Source organism: Leucoraja erinacea, chromosome 1, assembly GCF_028641065.1.
Source record: "Leucoraja erinacea ecotype New England chromosome 1, Leri_hhj_1, whole genome shotgun sequence".
In the NCBI taxonomy this organism is placed as follows: Eukaryota; Metazoa; Chordata; class Chondrichthyes; order Rajiformes; family Rajidae; genus Leucoraja; species Leucoraja erinaceus.
Genome location: NC_073377.1, coordinates 143,166,463 through 143,183,564, shown reverse-complemented (window position 1 = coordinate 143,183,564; position 17,102 = coordinate 143,166,463). Strand labels below are relative to the sequence as shown.

General features: G+C 44.0%; 1 protein-coding gene across 2 annotated transcripts in view; it reads right to left on the bottom strand.

The window, feature by feature from the left end:
• Positions 1 to 444: 444 nt before the first annotated feature.
• LOC129702917 (carboxypeptidase E-like) overlaps positions 445 to 17,102 on the bottom strand; it is a 91,292-nt gene continuing 74,634 nt past the window's right edge. For both annotated transcript variants that reach the window (XM_055645019.1, XM_055645026.1), the window contains exons 6-9: positions 10,267 to 10,406; positions 9,513 to 9,612; positions 4,030 to 4,148; positions 445 to 2,007 (exon numbers count right to left, since the gene is read on the bottom strand). In XM_055645019.1, the coding sequence (XP_055500994.1) occupies positions 1,909 to 2,007; positions 4,030 to 4,148; positions 9,513 to 9,612; positions 10,267 to 10,406 (458 nt within the window). In that variant the 3' untranslated portion in view covers positions 445 to 1,908. The remainder of the gene's footprint in view (positions 2,008 to 4,029; positions 4,149 to 9,512; positions 9,613 to 10,266; positions 10,407 to 17,102) is intronic.

The following is a 17,102-nucleotide window of genomic DNA, read 5'->3' as shown; positions in this document are numbered from 1 at the left end:
GCAGTCAATTATACAGACAACCCGGAAGGAAAATCTTTGCTTGCACAACTTGCAGTCGGTCCCCATTTTTTAACTACATTTAATTTGCCGTTGAAATTTAATCACATTGAACAAAATAAAATGCTCTGACCAATCCAGTTTATAGTTTAAATCTAGTCCTTAAAGGCCTATCCCTAAACAACTAAGTGAACTGGCCATGAGTATTCAATTGCGTTGCATTGAATGGGGAGAAGGCAGGAACGGGGTACTGATTGGGGATGATCAGCCATGATCACAATGAATGGTGGTGCTGGCTCGAAGGGCCGAATGGCCTACTCCTGCACCTATTGTCTATGTATCTATACAATGTGTATGGGTACTTTAGATCTGGCTGCTATCTTGTACTGCTGCCCCGAGACCTATGTGACCATATGTGAACACTGGACAAATTACAAACTTCAATGATTATTGGGCAACGATTATTTTTTTTATCACAAACACAGCAAACAGAAAATCACAAGTTACAGTTCAGTACATTTTGAATTATATACGATCATGAATATATGCAGGTGCTGTTCTCCACAAATTTTGAGGTGACAATGCAATGCTTAGTGTTTCAAAACAGTGTATAGCATCTTTCTATAAAGACACAAGATATTAGCTTCATTCACATTCTGACACAACGTGCTTGTGAGGACAGATTAACCATACCATCAGATTAGCCGCACCATCATGTGCTATTACAGTTGATCTTAACTAACTACCAAATGGAGAGCATACTGCTGGCATACACGGTCCCTCAAGATATATTCTAAACCTTTAAATTGTTTACCATCATATTTTAAATAACTTGGTTTCAAATCTTCACATGCAACTAAAGTTGGAACAGTAAAGCATAACTCGTTTTACATTATAAACATGAGACAGATAATTGTTTCCTTCAAGTGCTCAATCTCATGGTTTAGGAACTTGCTGCAGCATACATCTGTAGCTGTGGAATCAATTAACTTTAAGGGTCTGTCCCACTTACGCGATTTTTTTCAGCCGGCCGGTACCCGTCATAGTCGCAGCATTTCGCCAGAATTTTTCAACATTTTTGAACACATCCAGCGGCGATCAGAAAAAGGTACGACTCTTTGGGCGACTACTCACGACCATACAGGCGTCAGCCCGCGACATGTCGCCTGTATGGTCGTGGTGACGCCTGTTTGGTCGTGAGTAGTCGCCCAAAGAGTCATACCTTTTTCTGGTCGCTGCTGGATTTTCAACATGTTGAAAATTTTCGGCAGCCTGCTGCGACTATGACGGGTGCCGGCAAGTCGGCGAAAAAAATCGCGTAAGTGAGACAGGCCCTTTAAGCTTACAATGTATGGATGATGTTCAAACCATTAAGGGAATTGAACATTTAACATTTTCATACATAAATCATTAGCAGTTTGAAGTAGGGGCCACCCTTCGTTATATCCCAAATTAGACTTCCATTGAACACCTTCAAAAGCCAGTTACATGAATCCACAAGGGTCTTACCAACTTCATTTGCCATGAGTTGCTCTAAAGAATTCTAAGCATTATTTCACATTGTTGGTTATGACACACAGTTTAGGATCTTTTAATGAATTACCACGCGGAGATATAAACACAGTAGTAGTGATCACATGTATCTAAAAAAAGACCATGGAGGAAGAGAAACCATCTTTCAGTAAGGCGAGCAAACGGAATCACTGCCAAATGGCAATATATGTTCTAGCTGAAGAAGTGGCTTGAATAAGAGAGGAGGGTCGTCAGATTGATCACCTTACCTCAAGGCATCACTTCCTACATCAATCTCCTCGTAAGATTAGAACATCAAACATAAATAATTAAATGATTTTTAAAAAAGGACCAAGTTGCTTGACACTTCCCATGAAAGCATGAGCAAAATCCTTCTGTTCAAAAGTTTAGGGTTTCAGACATCATCTTCCACCACTGCATTATTTCCGCCTTCTCCTCTTCCTTTCGCTCAGAAAATGACTCCAGGCTAAAGTCAAGCTGCAAAAAGTACAGATCAAAATAAAAAGGTGTTTGGGAAATATTCCACCCAGCAGGAAACATGTGCATGCACGGAAATGAAAGAACACACCAGTCAGTCCACTGAACCAAGGCTAAAACATTATCACGAAAGCCCCGCATACCATCATCCCAACCACACCATGTAACACAGCTGGTAGAGCTGCTGCCTCACAGCGCCAGAGACCCAGGTTCAATCCTGGCCTCAGGTGACGTCTATGTCAAGTTTACACCTTTTCCCAGTGAGATATGTGACAGCTTAAGTTTAGTTTAGTTTATAGATACAGAGCCTTTTGGAAACAGGCCTTTTGACCCACCGTGCAGACCAGCAATCCCCACACATTAACACTATCCTACACACTACTAGTGATAATTTTTACATTTACCAAGGCAATTAACCTACAAACCTGTACGTCTTTGTAGTGTGGGAGGAAACCGAAGATCTCGGAGAAAACACACTCGGGTCATGGGGACAAACGTACAAACTCTGTACAGACAGCACCCGTAATCGGGATCGAACATGGGTCTCTGGCGCTGCAAGCGCTGTTGGCAGCAACTCTACCGCTGCGCCACCATGACAGCTGAGAAGTACTTGGCCTATTGTCTTGAATCTGAACTCTCTCACCACTAGTCCAATTTCTGGGCACTTGTGTTTCCTTCCTTCATGTACAGAGTGGTTTAACATAATAACATAAATCATTTGAATCTGCTGCACTGAGACATAATGAATAGATCCAAAAACAGCATAAGGTCATTTATGATTGCAGTTAAATAAATCCGTACTTTGTGCCAAGAAATCTAATACAAAGGGTGCCTCACATTAATGCTATGTGGCTGCTTATGGTTTAAGAGGCAATCCACTTTTTTTTGTTGCGAGTTTATTTTCATCAACTTTTCTGGTAGAGGGAAGGAAGATTGCAAGGCAAGGTCGCCCTATCTCACTTGCAAGGGTTGCCCCATTGAGGAGATGGCAGCATGGGAAGCAGGAACTCCCATGGTATGGAGTCCCAGCCAAGTTTTATCCCAGACAAGGGCACCTTCTTCCAGCAATGGAAGTATGGCAGCAGTTTGCCTGAAGACCCATTTATTTATCGGATCAATATCACAGACTGTGTCTCGGTAAAATATGAGATGAGAAGGTCATGACAGTCTGGAACAAAGGTGTCGCAGCAGTAGAGTTACTGCCTTATGCCCCTGTCCCACTTAGGAAACCTGAACGGAAACCTCTGGAGACTTTGCGCCCCACCCAAAGTTTCTGTGCGGTTCCCGGAGGTTGCAGGTGGTTGCCAGAAGTTGCAGGTAGTGGAAGCATGTAGGGAGACTGACAAAAACCTCCGGGAACCGCACGGAAACCTTGGGTGGGGCGCAAACTCTCCAGAGGTTTCCATTCAGGTTTCCTAAGTGGGACAGAGGCATAACAGCGCTTGCAGCACCAGAGACCCAGGTTCGATCCGGACCACGGGTGCTGTCAGTACAGAGTTTGTACGTTCTCCCTGTGACCTGCATGGGTTTTCTCCGAGATCTTCCGTTTCCTCTGTCACTCCAAAGAGGTACAGGTTTGTAGGTAAATAAGCTTGGTATAAGTGTAAATTGTCCCAAGTTGTGTATGATTGCGTTAATGTGCGGGGATCGCTGGTCGGGGCGGACTCGGTGTGCCGAAGGGCCTGTTTCTGCACCGTATCTCTAAACTAAACTAAACTAAAGACAAACTCTCATCTTTATTCTGGAGTGCCATGATAGCCTTATCTAACTATGGAGGTTTCTTTTTTTTTTGTTTTAAGGGGACAAATATCAATCATTAAAGCTTACTTACGGGGGTCAAGGAAAGAGCGTTCACGTCGCGACCCTGTTTCCACCATTCATTCCACCACCGCGCACAAGAGTCACAAGAAGCGACAAGGCAGACATCATTGTATGCAGATGTCGAGAAGTGTGTTCAGCTCTGGCTGAACAACTTCTAATCTTGTGTGTGGACTCGACAAGAAGAAGAAGAAGCTTACTTACCACCACGGCTGGGCTGATCGGAACGGCCACTTTTTTAGTTATTGCCAGGTAGTTAGGAGCAGAAACTGTGATTTTGTAGTTTCCAGGAGCGAGGAGCCTCCAGTAATCACCGTCTTTTGCTGAAGGGAAAACAAATGTTCATGAATGCCAGTTTTAGTGCAAACAGCAGGTCTTCTCTGACAGAAGATGCCTTGGGCAGATATAGCAATATCTAAACATGTGCCTATCAGGAGCACCCACAATGAGTTCAAGTGACCCCAACTTGTCACATAAGCAGAGAACACACACTGAATTCCGCAAAGAGCACCAGGACTGTTTTGGCCAGTGTTTAGTTTAGTCTGAAGAAGGGTCTCGATCAGAAATGTCACCCATTCCTTCTCTCCAGAGATGCTGCCTTTCCCGCTGAGTTATTCCAGCTTTTTGTGTTTCTTTGGTTTAGTTTAGTTTCGTTTAGTTTAAACAGCACGGAAACAGGCCCTTTGGCCCACTGAGTCTGCGCCGACCAGCGATCCCAGCACACTAATACTATCCTACACACACTAGGGACAATTTACAATTATACCAAGCCAATTAATCTACAATACATCGTTGCAGTGTGGGAGGAAACCGGAGCACCTGAAGAAATCCCACGCAGGTCACGGGGAGAACGTACAACCTCCATACAGACTGCACCCATAGTCAGGATTGAACCCGGGTCTCTGGCGCTGTAAGGCAGCAACTATACCTCTGCTACTTTAGAGTATCAACATGTTAGTCACAACAATTGCAGGATTAACGTGTTTAAAGTAATGAGGAAACTACCAAGGGGACCTCAGGAGAATGACCATTTAATCTACAGATACGTGAGGATAATAACTAGTACCTCTATTGGGAAGACATTCCCATGCTGCCAGTAGCTTCCTTCCATTGCCGAACTCTCACTTGCAAAATGATATTGCATCAAATGAATTAGTCCAAAAAACAGTTAGTTACTGAAATGCAGCCCTTAAAGGCAAATTACACAAAAAGACTTTGCAATACATGATTATGTGGTTATGTAAAATAAATTTAACCAATAAACCCCATGTCCAATGTTCACCTTCGCAATGAAGACACAAAGAGATTGCAGATGCTGGAAGAACTCAGAAGGTCAATTAGCATCTGTGGAGGCAAAGGGATAGTCAACATTTCATATCAAGCCCCAGGCTTACATGAAGTTCTGATGCAAGGTCTTCACCCAAAAATATTGATTATCCATAATCTTCACAAATATTGCCTAACCCGTTGAGTTCTTCAGCAGTCTGGCTTTTTTTTTTGCTCCCCTCATCTTTTCAATATGTTCCTCAAAGACAAATATCCAGCTGCTGACGGCATTGATGTATACAATCCAGATCAATAGCCATTGAGGGAAACAACAATTGTGCGACACGGTGGTGTAACGGCAGAGCTACTGCCTTGCAGCGCCAAAGACCAGAGTTCGATCCTGACTACGGGTGCTGTCTGTACGGAGTTTGTACGATCCCCCCATGACCTGCGTGAGTTTTCTCCGAGACCTTCAGGGTTTCCTCCCACATTCCAAAGACGAACAAGTTTGTAGGTTAATAGGCTTGGTATAAATGTTAAAATTGGCCCTAGTGGGTGTAAGGTGGTGTTAATGTGTGGAGATCGCTGACCGACTTGGTGAGCCGAAGGGCCTGTGTCTGCACTGCATCTCTAAACTAAACTAAACTAAACAAGAATGAGTTTCCATGGATGTATTTTCTACTCTCCACTATAACAATGGCAGAGTGAATAAATCAATGTAAATTCAATCAATGTTCTCCAAATTCTGTATTTCTGCAAAATCACAGGCCTTGTATGAAAATTCAATCCTTGTGCACATTTGGGGGAAAAGCAGATTCCCTTCACTTTTCTCGTGACAGATACATTCTGGATCTTTAAGCTTGTTTTCCAAGAAGTCACGCCACAAGCTTAGTGAAAACTGCCAATTTGCTTCCCTACAGTATAAAAAAAAGTCAGATCTTTGTTATGTTGTACAGAGAACACAGACATATCTTCATCCAGACAGATAACCGATTCCACACACAAATCTCAGAGTCACACTCTGAGGTGCTGGACGAAAGTGCCCGTGTCAATTGAAAGAGGCTATTGTCTTTAACCAAATGTTCAATCTCAGTTCTCTGCTGCAGCTCGGCCAAGTGTGTCCATACATGCACAGATGGGATGCAGGCACTCCCAGCTGAGGTCATGTTGGAAAGTTGACAAAGGTTTCTAAATGGTTTGTAATTCATTTCCCACACATCATTCCCTTTCTCTTGCTCCAGTAGAAACAAACAAACTGGCCATGCTTCATTGCAACATCAGGATTTAAGGAAAAGTTGGCTCTGATTATTTATCCCCTTTTAGAAGAAGTGATGGCATCTTGAGTGGTCTCCGCTGCAGAAACTTCCTTAAAGAAGCCAGTCCCACCCGTCAAATGGGGTAAAAGATCCTGCCCCACCCACGAAAATGCAAAAAAAATAAAATAAACAGTAGTGAAACCAAACCAGGTACCCCTCCAGATGGGAAAACCAGATTAAACACAGTTAAAGTGCTAGAGTAACTTAGCGGGTCAGACATCATCTATGGATGACATGGCCCACTGACGTTTCAGGTCAGGGTCCTCTTCAAACAAAAGCAGTTCTCATTGAAAGACACAGGAATGAATGCGAAGGATGGTGAAAATGAAGGGATATAACCTGCGTCAACCTGCGTATACAATGGAGAGTTAGGGTGAATGCAAAACTATATGGAAGAGCAGTGGAATTGATAAAGGGGAAAGGGCTCTGGAGAGGATACAGAGGAGGTTTACAAGAATGATCGTAGCAATGAGTAGATTAACCTGTTATGAGCATTTGATGGCACTGGGCCTGTACTCGCTGGAGTTTAGAAGAATGAAGGGGGACCTCATTGAAATATACAGAATAGTGAAGGGCTTGGACAGAGTGGATGTGGAGATGATATTTCCACCAGTGGGTGAGTCTAGGACAAGAGGTCATACATTGCCTTAGAGTTAAAGGACGTTCTTTGATGAAGGAAATCAGGAGAAATTTCTTTAGTCAGAGGGTGGTGAATTTGGGGAATTTCTTTGCCACAGAAGGCCGTGGAGGCCAAGCCAGTGGATATTATTAAGGCAGAGATAGATAGATTCTTGATTAGTACATGGATAAGAGGTTATGGGGAGAAGACAGGAGAATGGGTTTAGCAGGGAGAGATAGATCAGCCATGATTGAATGGCGGAGTAGACTTGATGGGCTGCTTGGCCTAATTCTACTCGTATCACTTATGATCTTAGGACCTTATGAAAAGGGAAAATAGAATGGCAGCTCACACAAATAGACATTTAAGGGTCTACTACATTTCTGCAATCAGCAAAATAATTGTTAGAAGAATGGCGTGATTGATTGAGGAATGAAATAAAGACAGAAGGCATGACGAGTTTGAGTTTAGTTTATTGTCATGTGTACCGAAGTACAGGTAAAAACTTTTGTCGCGTGCTAACCAGTCAGTAGAAAGACAATAATGATACAGAGATGAGGAATTGCAAGGTGTGAAAATTAGACAAAGGGGATGGAGATCAAGGAAAATGTAGAATAGATCATTGTTATCTGGGAGAAGGTAGCAACAAAGCAAACAGAGATAAAATGTAATCAGGGACATTCAGACTGGTCGGAGAACTGAGAAGGGGGGAGGGGGATGGAGAGAGAGTGAAAGCAAGAGTTACTTGAAGTTAGAGAAGTCAATATTCATACCCCTGGTGTGCCACATCCTAAGTGGAATATGAGGTGTTGTTAAGGGATACACATACAGAGTGGATTTAATATAGATAGTTAAAATAACAAAGAGTTGAGATAGGTAAAATAAAGCAAAGTTATTCCCCTTGGTTGAAGGTTTAATAGGCAGTGGACACATGCTTAAGGGAACCACAATAATGAGAGGGCCTGTATTGTAACCCAACTGAATTGTGATTTCAATAACTATTGAAACTGAAATTGAAACACGGATTAAACTATAAGTTTCCAGAAGACAAATACTTCAAGGAGAATTGTCGCAGTAAGATGGGAAAAGATTTATAGACTAACTGGATATCTCTTTCATAGTCTGATGCAGTCCTGAGGCATGAAATTATCTCCTTCCATGCCACACAATTCTATACGTCAATGCTTGTGGATTACGATCTTCGAATTAGATTTACCTTTTCACAATCACAATCATATTTTATTAGCCAAGTATGTTTTGCAACATACGAGAAATTTGATTTGCAATCAGTCATACAGTCAATAGACAATAGACAATAGGTGCAGGAGTAGGCCATTTGGCCCTTCGAGCCAGCACCGCCATTCAATGTGATCATGGCTGATCATCCCCAATCAGTACCCCGTTCCTACCTTCTTTCAATACCCCGACTCCGCTATTTTTGAGCCCTATCTAGCTCTCTCTTGAAAGCATCCAGAGAACCGGCCTCCACCGCCCTCAGAGAATTCCACACACTCACCACTCTCTGTGTCAAAAGCAACAGAGCACACAAAATATATTTTAACATAAACATCCACCACAGTGACGTCCACATTCCTCACTGTGATGAAAGCAAAAAAATGGTTAATCTCTTCCCTTCTTTGTTCTCTGGCAGTCGGGGGCCTCGAGCCTTACGATGACGGGACGATCTTGACTCCCGTAGCTGGCGGTCAGGCCCTCCGTGTCGGGGCGATCAAGCTCCGGGGGGATGTCAGCTCCCCGCGCCGGGCGATCAGACCCTGGGTCAAAGCCGGTCAAAACCTTCTGCGACTTTGAAGCTCCCGACGTCGGTCTCTTACCCGAGATTGCGAGCTTCTTATGTTAAGGTCCGCAGGCCGCGGTTGGAGCATTGATCCCAGACAAGGGATCGACCCTGATGGTAAGTCTACGGCTCCACGGTGGGGCTCAAAATCAGTCCCGAACGAGGCCTCCAGCTCCACGATGTTAAGCCGCAGAGTGACCGGAGATACGGCCCGGAAAACAATTGCATCTCCGGTAAGGTAAGAGACTGAAAAAAAGTTGCTCCTGGCCCCCTTCCCCACATAAAACAAACCAGAGAACATTAACACAAACTTTTTTAAAACACACTAAAATAACAAAAAATAGAAGAAGGGACAGACAGACTGTCGGTGAGGCCGCCACCGCGGTGCCACCCGGTGGACTGTAATCTTTCAGGAAGTGCGGTATTAATATAGAAAGTGTGCAGTCTACATGTAGGTAGCCAAGAGGATAGGAGACATGAAGGGATCCACCTGTAGTAACAATCGCCTATAATAAGAATCATGATCTCCAATCAATAAACCCTACTTTCCATTAAACTGCACTAGTGCACGAATAGACACCAAATGCTGGAGTAACTCAGCGGGAAACGCAGCATCTCTGGATAGAAGCTAGTGTTTTGCTGAACTGCCACTTACTTTCTTAACCCAAATATATATGTTGAAACATACCAGAGGTGATATCATGATTTATGCCTTCCACAGATATAGTCGCATTTGAAATTGGGTTCTGGTGATAATCACGGACAAAGCCTTTAATGCCACGATGGACCTGAAACACAATTGTAAAGACGTTATAACTTGCAAACGACATCTATAAATTTCCCACGGAATCTCCCACCGAGAAGTCAGTTGTGAAATGGACTATCTCACCCTTCAAAAATCTAGTTGCTTGAGCATAACGTGCAATGCTATAGCAAGTTTATATTCAACGGGCCAAAAATGTCTAAAGGGCCTGTTCCACGTGCCGATTTTTTCGGTGACTGCCAGCATCATTGATTGACGTATCAGGTCACTGGAAAATACATGGCGTGATGACATATGACGCGGCGGTAAAGCGGTAAAGTGGCGTGATGACGTATGACCCGCGGTGTCTTTTCAAGTGTCGCAACCACTTTTTTTGTCGCCGTTGGATTTTGAAATGTTCAAAATCTTTTGGCGACACTGATATGACGCCGGCAAAATCGCCAAGTGGAACAGGCCCTTTAGTCTATGCCTAACCTTTCACACATCTGAAACTTAAATGTTGCTTTCCATTTTTTCCAATTGAATTTATCAGTGTTAAAAGAATCAGTCCTACAGAAATTCCAGCCACAAACGTGGCTCGAATTAAACTCAGTTAAAGATGAGGAAAGTGAAGAGTAGCTCATTTTAAACTGGGCATGATGTAATGACATCTCTGAATGGAACTTATTTTTGTGCTGACCTGTCGGATGTAATTAATGAGGGAGTCTTTATTCTCATCCCAGTAGATCGGAAGTGTGTCTTCTGGTGGGAACTTTGTGCAGCTCAATTCCAATGTGATCTCAAAGCAATTGCTACTCAGATAGTTAAAATCCTGCATACCTGGGGAATAAAAAAATGCAATATTATAAGATCTTGTAAATACAATATACAAAAAAAAATGATGTAATTATAAAAAAAGCACAGTGATAAGGAAATATGCTGGACAGATTAGAATTGCAAAGGTTAGCTTCTTATCTCAGGTGATTTAATTCAATTTACAATACGATACGATATAACTTTATTCATCCCAGGAAGGAAATTAATCTGCCAATAGTCATAAAACACAAAATACATGAAACATGAAATTAAAATGAGGAATGGAAAGGATTGGGGATGTGCAAAGATTGGGGAGTGGAGTCAGTCTCAGTCTACGCCACAATAGAAGGGGGAGTAGTTGTACAGTTTGATAGCCACAGAGAAGAAGGATCTCCTGTGGTGTTCTGTCCTGCATCTTGGTGGAACCAGTCTGTTGCTGAAGGTACTCCTCAGGTTGACCAGTGTTTTATGGCGAGGGTGAGCTGTATTGTCCATGATGCTCCCCAGTTTGAGGAGCATCCTCCCCTCCAAGTCCTCCTCTCATGAATCTATGATGGAGCCAGCCTGTCTGATGAGCTTGTTGATCCTGTTGGCGTCTGCAGCCTTCGCCCTGCTGCCCCAGCACATGGCAGCGAAGAAGATGGCACTGGCTACAACCGATTGGTAGAACATCTGCAGCATCTTACTGCAGCCGTTGAAGGAACGGAGACTTCTCAAAAAGTACAGCCGGCTCTGTCTCTTCTTGTACAGGGCCTCAGCGTTCCTGTACCAGTCCAGTTTACTGTCCAGGTACACTCCAAGGTATTTGTACTCCCTGGTAAACTGCACATCCACACCATTGATGGAGACAGGGGACAGGGGTGTTCCTCTCCTCCTGAAGTCTACCATTAATCCTGTATGTCTGTAAGCAACATGTCTTGTTGTTAGACTTCCCACCTTGTTGTTCCTAAACTTGAGTAAAAGGGAGTTTAAGTTCCAAATACGATCTAGTTTTAGTTTTAGTGATATGGCATGGAAATAGGCATATCGACCCACCAAATCCATTGATCACACTAGTTCGATCCCACTTTCTCATCCACGCTCCACACACTGGGGACAATCTACAGGGCCAATTAAGCTACAAAACTGCCAGTCTTTGGGATATGGGAGGAAACCAGAGTGCCTGGAGGAAACCCACGCAGTCACAGGGAGAATGTGCAACCTCCAGACAGACAGCACCTGAGGTCAGGATCAAACCCAGGTCTCTGATGTTGTGAGGCAGCAGCTCCACCAGCTGCTCCACTCAAAGTTACTTTAAAGTAAATGTAAATTGGGAAAATAGTCGGCATTGTTCTAAACACCAGACCGCAATACAGTTCTCACATTGCCTTTGTTTGTCTCCCCCAAGCTTTTGTCAACTTTAGACATGATTTTTCCAATGCATTTCTCATCAACCTCCCTCATGCTGCGATCCATTGACCAAACACTACAAGCTACAGTCCTGCCTCACAATCTCCCATTCACCACTGGGGTTGCTCACCTACACTGGGTCCCAGTTAACACTCAATGCTCATGCACATGTCAAATCTCCCCAAGGCCTTTTTTCCGATCTGGAATCTCCTCCAGCCTGTCGTCACCAAAATATCTGCACTTCTGGCTTTGTGTGTACTTGCTGGCATCTAGAGTCGTTTATTGTTGTGGCCAAAAAGGTTGATAAAGGCAGAGTTGTAGATGTTTTATACATGGTCTTCAGCAAAGCATTCAACAAGGTTTTGCATGGTAGACTGCTCTGGAAGGTTAGATCGCATGGGATCCAAAGAGAGAAAGTGGAATGGATAGCAAATTGGATTCACGGAAGGAAGCAGAGGGTGATGGTGGAAGGTTGCTTTTCAGACTGGAGGCCTGTGACTAGTGGTGTGCCTTAGCCCAACACTGTTTGTCATCCATATCAATTATTTGGAAGAGAACGTTTATGGCATGATTAGAAAGTTTGCAGATGATACTAAAGTGGTGGTACTGTAGTGAAGATGGTTGCGAAAAATTGCAGCAGGATCTTGATCGGTTGGGCAGGAGGGCTGAGGAATGGTTGATGGAATTTAATACTGAGAAATGTGAGGTGTTGCATTTTGGGAAGTCTAACATGGTTAAGACCTACACAGTGAATGGTAGGGATCTGGGGAGCGTTGTAGAGCAGAGGGATTGAGGAATGCAGGTAGATAGTTCAATGAAAGTGGCACCACAGGTAGATAGGGTGGTCAAAAAGGCGTTGGCCTTCATTAGTCAGAGTATTGAAGTTGGGAAGTCATGTTGCAGTTCTATAAGATGTTGGTGAGACTGCAGTTAGAGCATTTTGTTCAGTTCTGAGCACCAGAGAGTAAAAGTACAAATATGCATTAGTAGGATCCCAGTTCACCTCTGCATTATGAATACTTGACTGTTCCAGTGGCACCCTATAACATCTAATCTTGTATGTGGACTCTATAACTTCTAATCTTGTATGTGGTCTCGATAAGAAGAGTGTGTGTACAACATGCAAGAGCAAGTCACAGCAGGAGATGCCCAGTCAAATATCCAGAGTGAAACAAAATAACACAGGAGTGGTCTTCTTCAGCATGCTTCACTTTGCACAAAGGGTGCAAGCAACCCTCAAAATAAACATTGCTGCATGATTACTGTTCTCAGCAAATATTTCCACAGAACTCTGCAACAACTTGACTTTGTCTCTCAACCTTCTCAGTAAGGCCATCTGTTGCCATTAAAGAAATGTAGGACAGCCCCAAGCATTTGTGCTTTGCGATATTTCAAGAGTCAAGAGTGTTCTATCATCATGTGTCCCAGATAAAACAATGACATTCATCCTTGCTGCAGCACAACAGAATATGTAAACATAGTACACTGTAAACAATATAAGAAATAAGAAAAAAGTTCAGTGTGTGTATATATACACACATACACACACACACAAACACCCTCACGTATATATACACACACATACACACACCCACACATATACACTTACACACACACACACACACATACAAAAAACAAACAAACATTTTGTCATAACTTCAGTCAATCAACATTGATGAGAGTGATGGTATTTGGGGAGGCGGGGGTGGGGGGGGGTTGGGTGGGGAAGAAAAGAAGATGGTGAGAAAAAACAAATAATAGGATCCAGACAAGAAAGGGAAGGAAGGACAAAGTGTGTCACATGATAAGGTGGGAGAGAAAGAGCAGAAGAGAAGGAGGCCCAAGTGTGGCAGGAGGTTAGTGATATGAGAAACTGAGGATGAGAAGATTCAAGAATCAGGGTGACAGAGGGCGAGAGGGTTCCATGGGAAGGTAGGAAGTGGTGTCTGAAGTGGGAGCAGTGGACAAAGCTAAGCAAGTGTGTGCATGTGACCGCTGTATATAGTTGTCTTCATCCTCTTCTCAGTGATCTCTCTTGCAAATGGACCAAGACCCCACTCCATCAAACAGTGGTGGTAAGCGGTGCACAACAGATAAGAAACCATGCTCAAGAAACCTTCCACTCCTCAGTAAGGCATTTGACATCTGGGATACCTGGGTCCCCAGGGTCAACTCATATAGCAACAAACCCAAACATGTCTCCACAACCATAGCTCAGAGATAATCAACATAACCACCCTAAATGAATCACGGCGGTAGTGGAGCCTCGCGATGGCCGGCGGGTCGGTGGGACCTGGCAGCGGCGGTGGGGCCTGGCAGCGGCGGTGGGGCCTAGCAGCGGCGGTGGGGCCTAGCAGCGGCGGTGGGGCCTGGCAGCGGCGGTGGGGGCAGCGGCGGTGGGGCCTGGCAGCGGCGGTGGGGCCTGGCAGCGGCGGTGGGGCCTGGCAGTGGTGGTGGGGCCTAGCAGCGGCGGTGGGGCCTGGCAGCAGCGGTGGGGCCTAGCAGCGGCGGTGGGGCCTAGCAGCGGCGGTGGGGCCTAGCAGCGGCGGTGGAGCCTGGCAGGGGCGGTGGAGCCTCATGGGTTGGTGGAGCCTCGCCGGTCAATGAGGGCGCGGGGGGAGCCGCGGTGAGGGGGAGAGGGTGAAGACCAAAGGAGGACCCAGTGTGGGTGGGCCGCCGTGGGAGGCGGAGGGGGGCAGGAGGGGAGAGAACAAAGGAGGAACCAGCGTGGGATAATTTGTAACTTTGTCAGCGACCTTTATGTGACGACTATTTGTATTCCTTGGATATGCAAGCAAAGAATTTTGCTGTGCCTGCTCACATGTGACAATAAAGTATTCCAATCCATTCCAAGATGGCAGAAAATGGCAAGGGCTAAATCTAACGAATGGGCAAACTGAAAGAGGAATGTCATCTTCCTAGGTAGTATTTACCAGCATGAATGCGCTAATCTAGCATCTAGCATAAGCGATCACAATCCAATGGCCATTAGTAGTATGTAGAATTAGGCCATACGGCCCATCACTCTGCCATTCAATCATGGCTGCTCTTCTAACATGAGACCAGCAAACCACAGGAATCAGGCCCTTATCCTAAAACTGACCATTACAACATCACCTATTATTTTTCTCCAGAGATGCTGTCTGCTCCACTGAGTTACTCCAGCTTTTTGTGTCTATCTTCAGTTTAAACCAGCATCTGCAGTTCCCTCCCACACATATTGGGCTAGAGGGTTTGTTTCATGATGTATAACTCCATGACTCAATGACAAACATAAAGCATACCTGGACTGGTCACTGCGATGGGCCTCAAGAGAAAATGACTCAACATGTATGTGACCACCAAGGTCCAACACAATAACCATGACGTAAAGAACACGTGGGTGTTAGAAAGAACTCGGCCAATAACAACAGCAAGCATTTTTCAGTGCCATGAAGATCATTTATAATGGAAGCCTCTATAAAGTCACCCTAATGAGTATCAAGAGAGGAGGAAAGCCTAACAAAAGCATAGGCGGCAGTGTGGCGCAGCGGTAGAGTTGCTGCCTTACTGCACGGCATGGACTCAGTGGCTGAAGGGCCTGTCTGCCTAAAGTATTTCTTTAGGCAGACTTTAGTATTTTTAAAGTCAGTCTAAACATCCATGCAAATGATTCCCATTTCTCTGTACGAACAAAAAAATGCTTCCGCAGTGACCACTATCCTTCAAATTAAAACATTCACTTGATTGTACATTCCTTTAAAACCAACGCCTCAAAGTCAAAATATTACCATATAACCATATAACAATTACAGCACGGAAACAGGCCATCTCAGCCCTACAAGTCCATGCCGAACAAATTTTTTTCCTCTTAGTCCCACCTGCCTGCACTCGTACCATAACCCTCCAATCCCTTCTCATCCATATGCCTATCCAATTTATTTTTAAATGATACCAATGAACCTGCCTCCACCACTTCCACTGGGAGCTCATTCCACACCGCCACCACTCTCTGCGTAAAGAAGTTCCCCCTCGTATTACCCCTAAACTTCTGCGGCCTTAATTCTGAAGTCATGTCCTCTTGTTTGAATGTTCCCTATTCTCAAAGGGAAAAGCTTGTCCACATCAACTCTGTCTATCCCTCTCATCATTTTAAAGACCTCTATCAGGTCCCCCCTTAACCTTCTGCGCTCCAGAGAATAAAGACCTAACTTATTCAACCTATCTCTGTAACTTAGTTGTTGAAACCCAGGCAACATTCTAGTAAATCTCCTCTGTACTCTCTCTATTTTGTTGACATCCTTCCTATAATTGGGCGACCAAAATTGTACACCATACTCCAGATTTGGTCTCACCAATGCATTGTACAATTTTAACATTACATCCCAGCTTCTATACTCAATGCTCTGATTTATAAAGGCTAGCATACCAAAAGCTTTCTTTACCACCCTATCTATATGAGATTCCACCTTCAAGGAACTATGCACGGTTATACCCAGATCCCTCTGTTCAACTGTATTCTTCAATTCCCTACCATTTACCATGTACGTCCTATTTTGATTTGTCCTGCCCAGGTGTAGCACCTCACATTTATCAGCATTAAACTCCATCTACCATCTTTCAGCCCATTCTTCCAAATGGCCTAAATCACTTTGTAGACTTTGGAAATCCTCTTCATTATCCACAACACCCCCTATCTTGGTATCATCTGCATACTTACTAATCCAATTTACCACACCTTCATCCAGATCATTGATGTACATGACAAACAACAAAGGACCCAACACAGATCCCTGAGGCACCCCACTAGTCACCTGCCTCCAACCCGATAAACAGCCATGACCACCATTACCCTCTGGCTTCTCCCATTCAGCCACTGTTGAATCCATCTTGCTATTCCTGCATTTTATACCCAAGATATTTTTGAAACCTTCTTAACCAACCTTCCATGAGGAACCTTGTCAAAGGCCTTACTAAGTCCATATAGACAACATCCACTGCTTTACCCTCGTCAATTTCCCTAGTAACCTCTTCAAAAAATTCAAGAAGATTAGTCAAACATGACCTTCCAGGCACAAATCCATGTTGACTGTTCCTAATCAGACCCTGTTTATCTAGATGCTTATATATATTGTCTCTAAGTATTAAATATTAAATCACAAAATGAAAAGCTGGCTATTGAGAGACGAATGCTTCAACAAGAGAATACATATTGTAAGTGGATTACAGTCTGAAGATAGTTTTACAATGCTTGGCATTTAGTATGAGCGGAATGCATGTATTTCCATGGAAGAATAAGGGGTGGGTCATTTAGGAATGAGATGAAGAAAAACTAATTCCACACAACTCTGC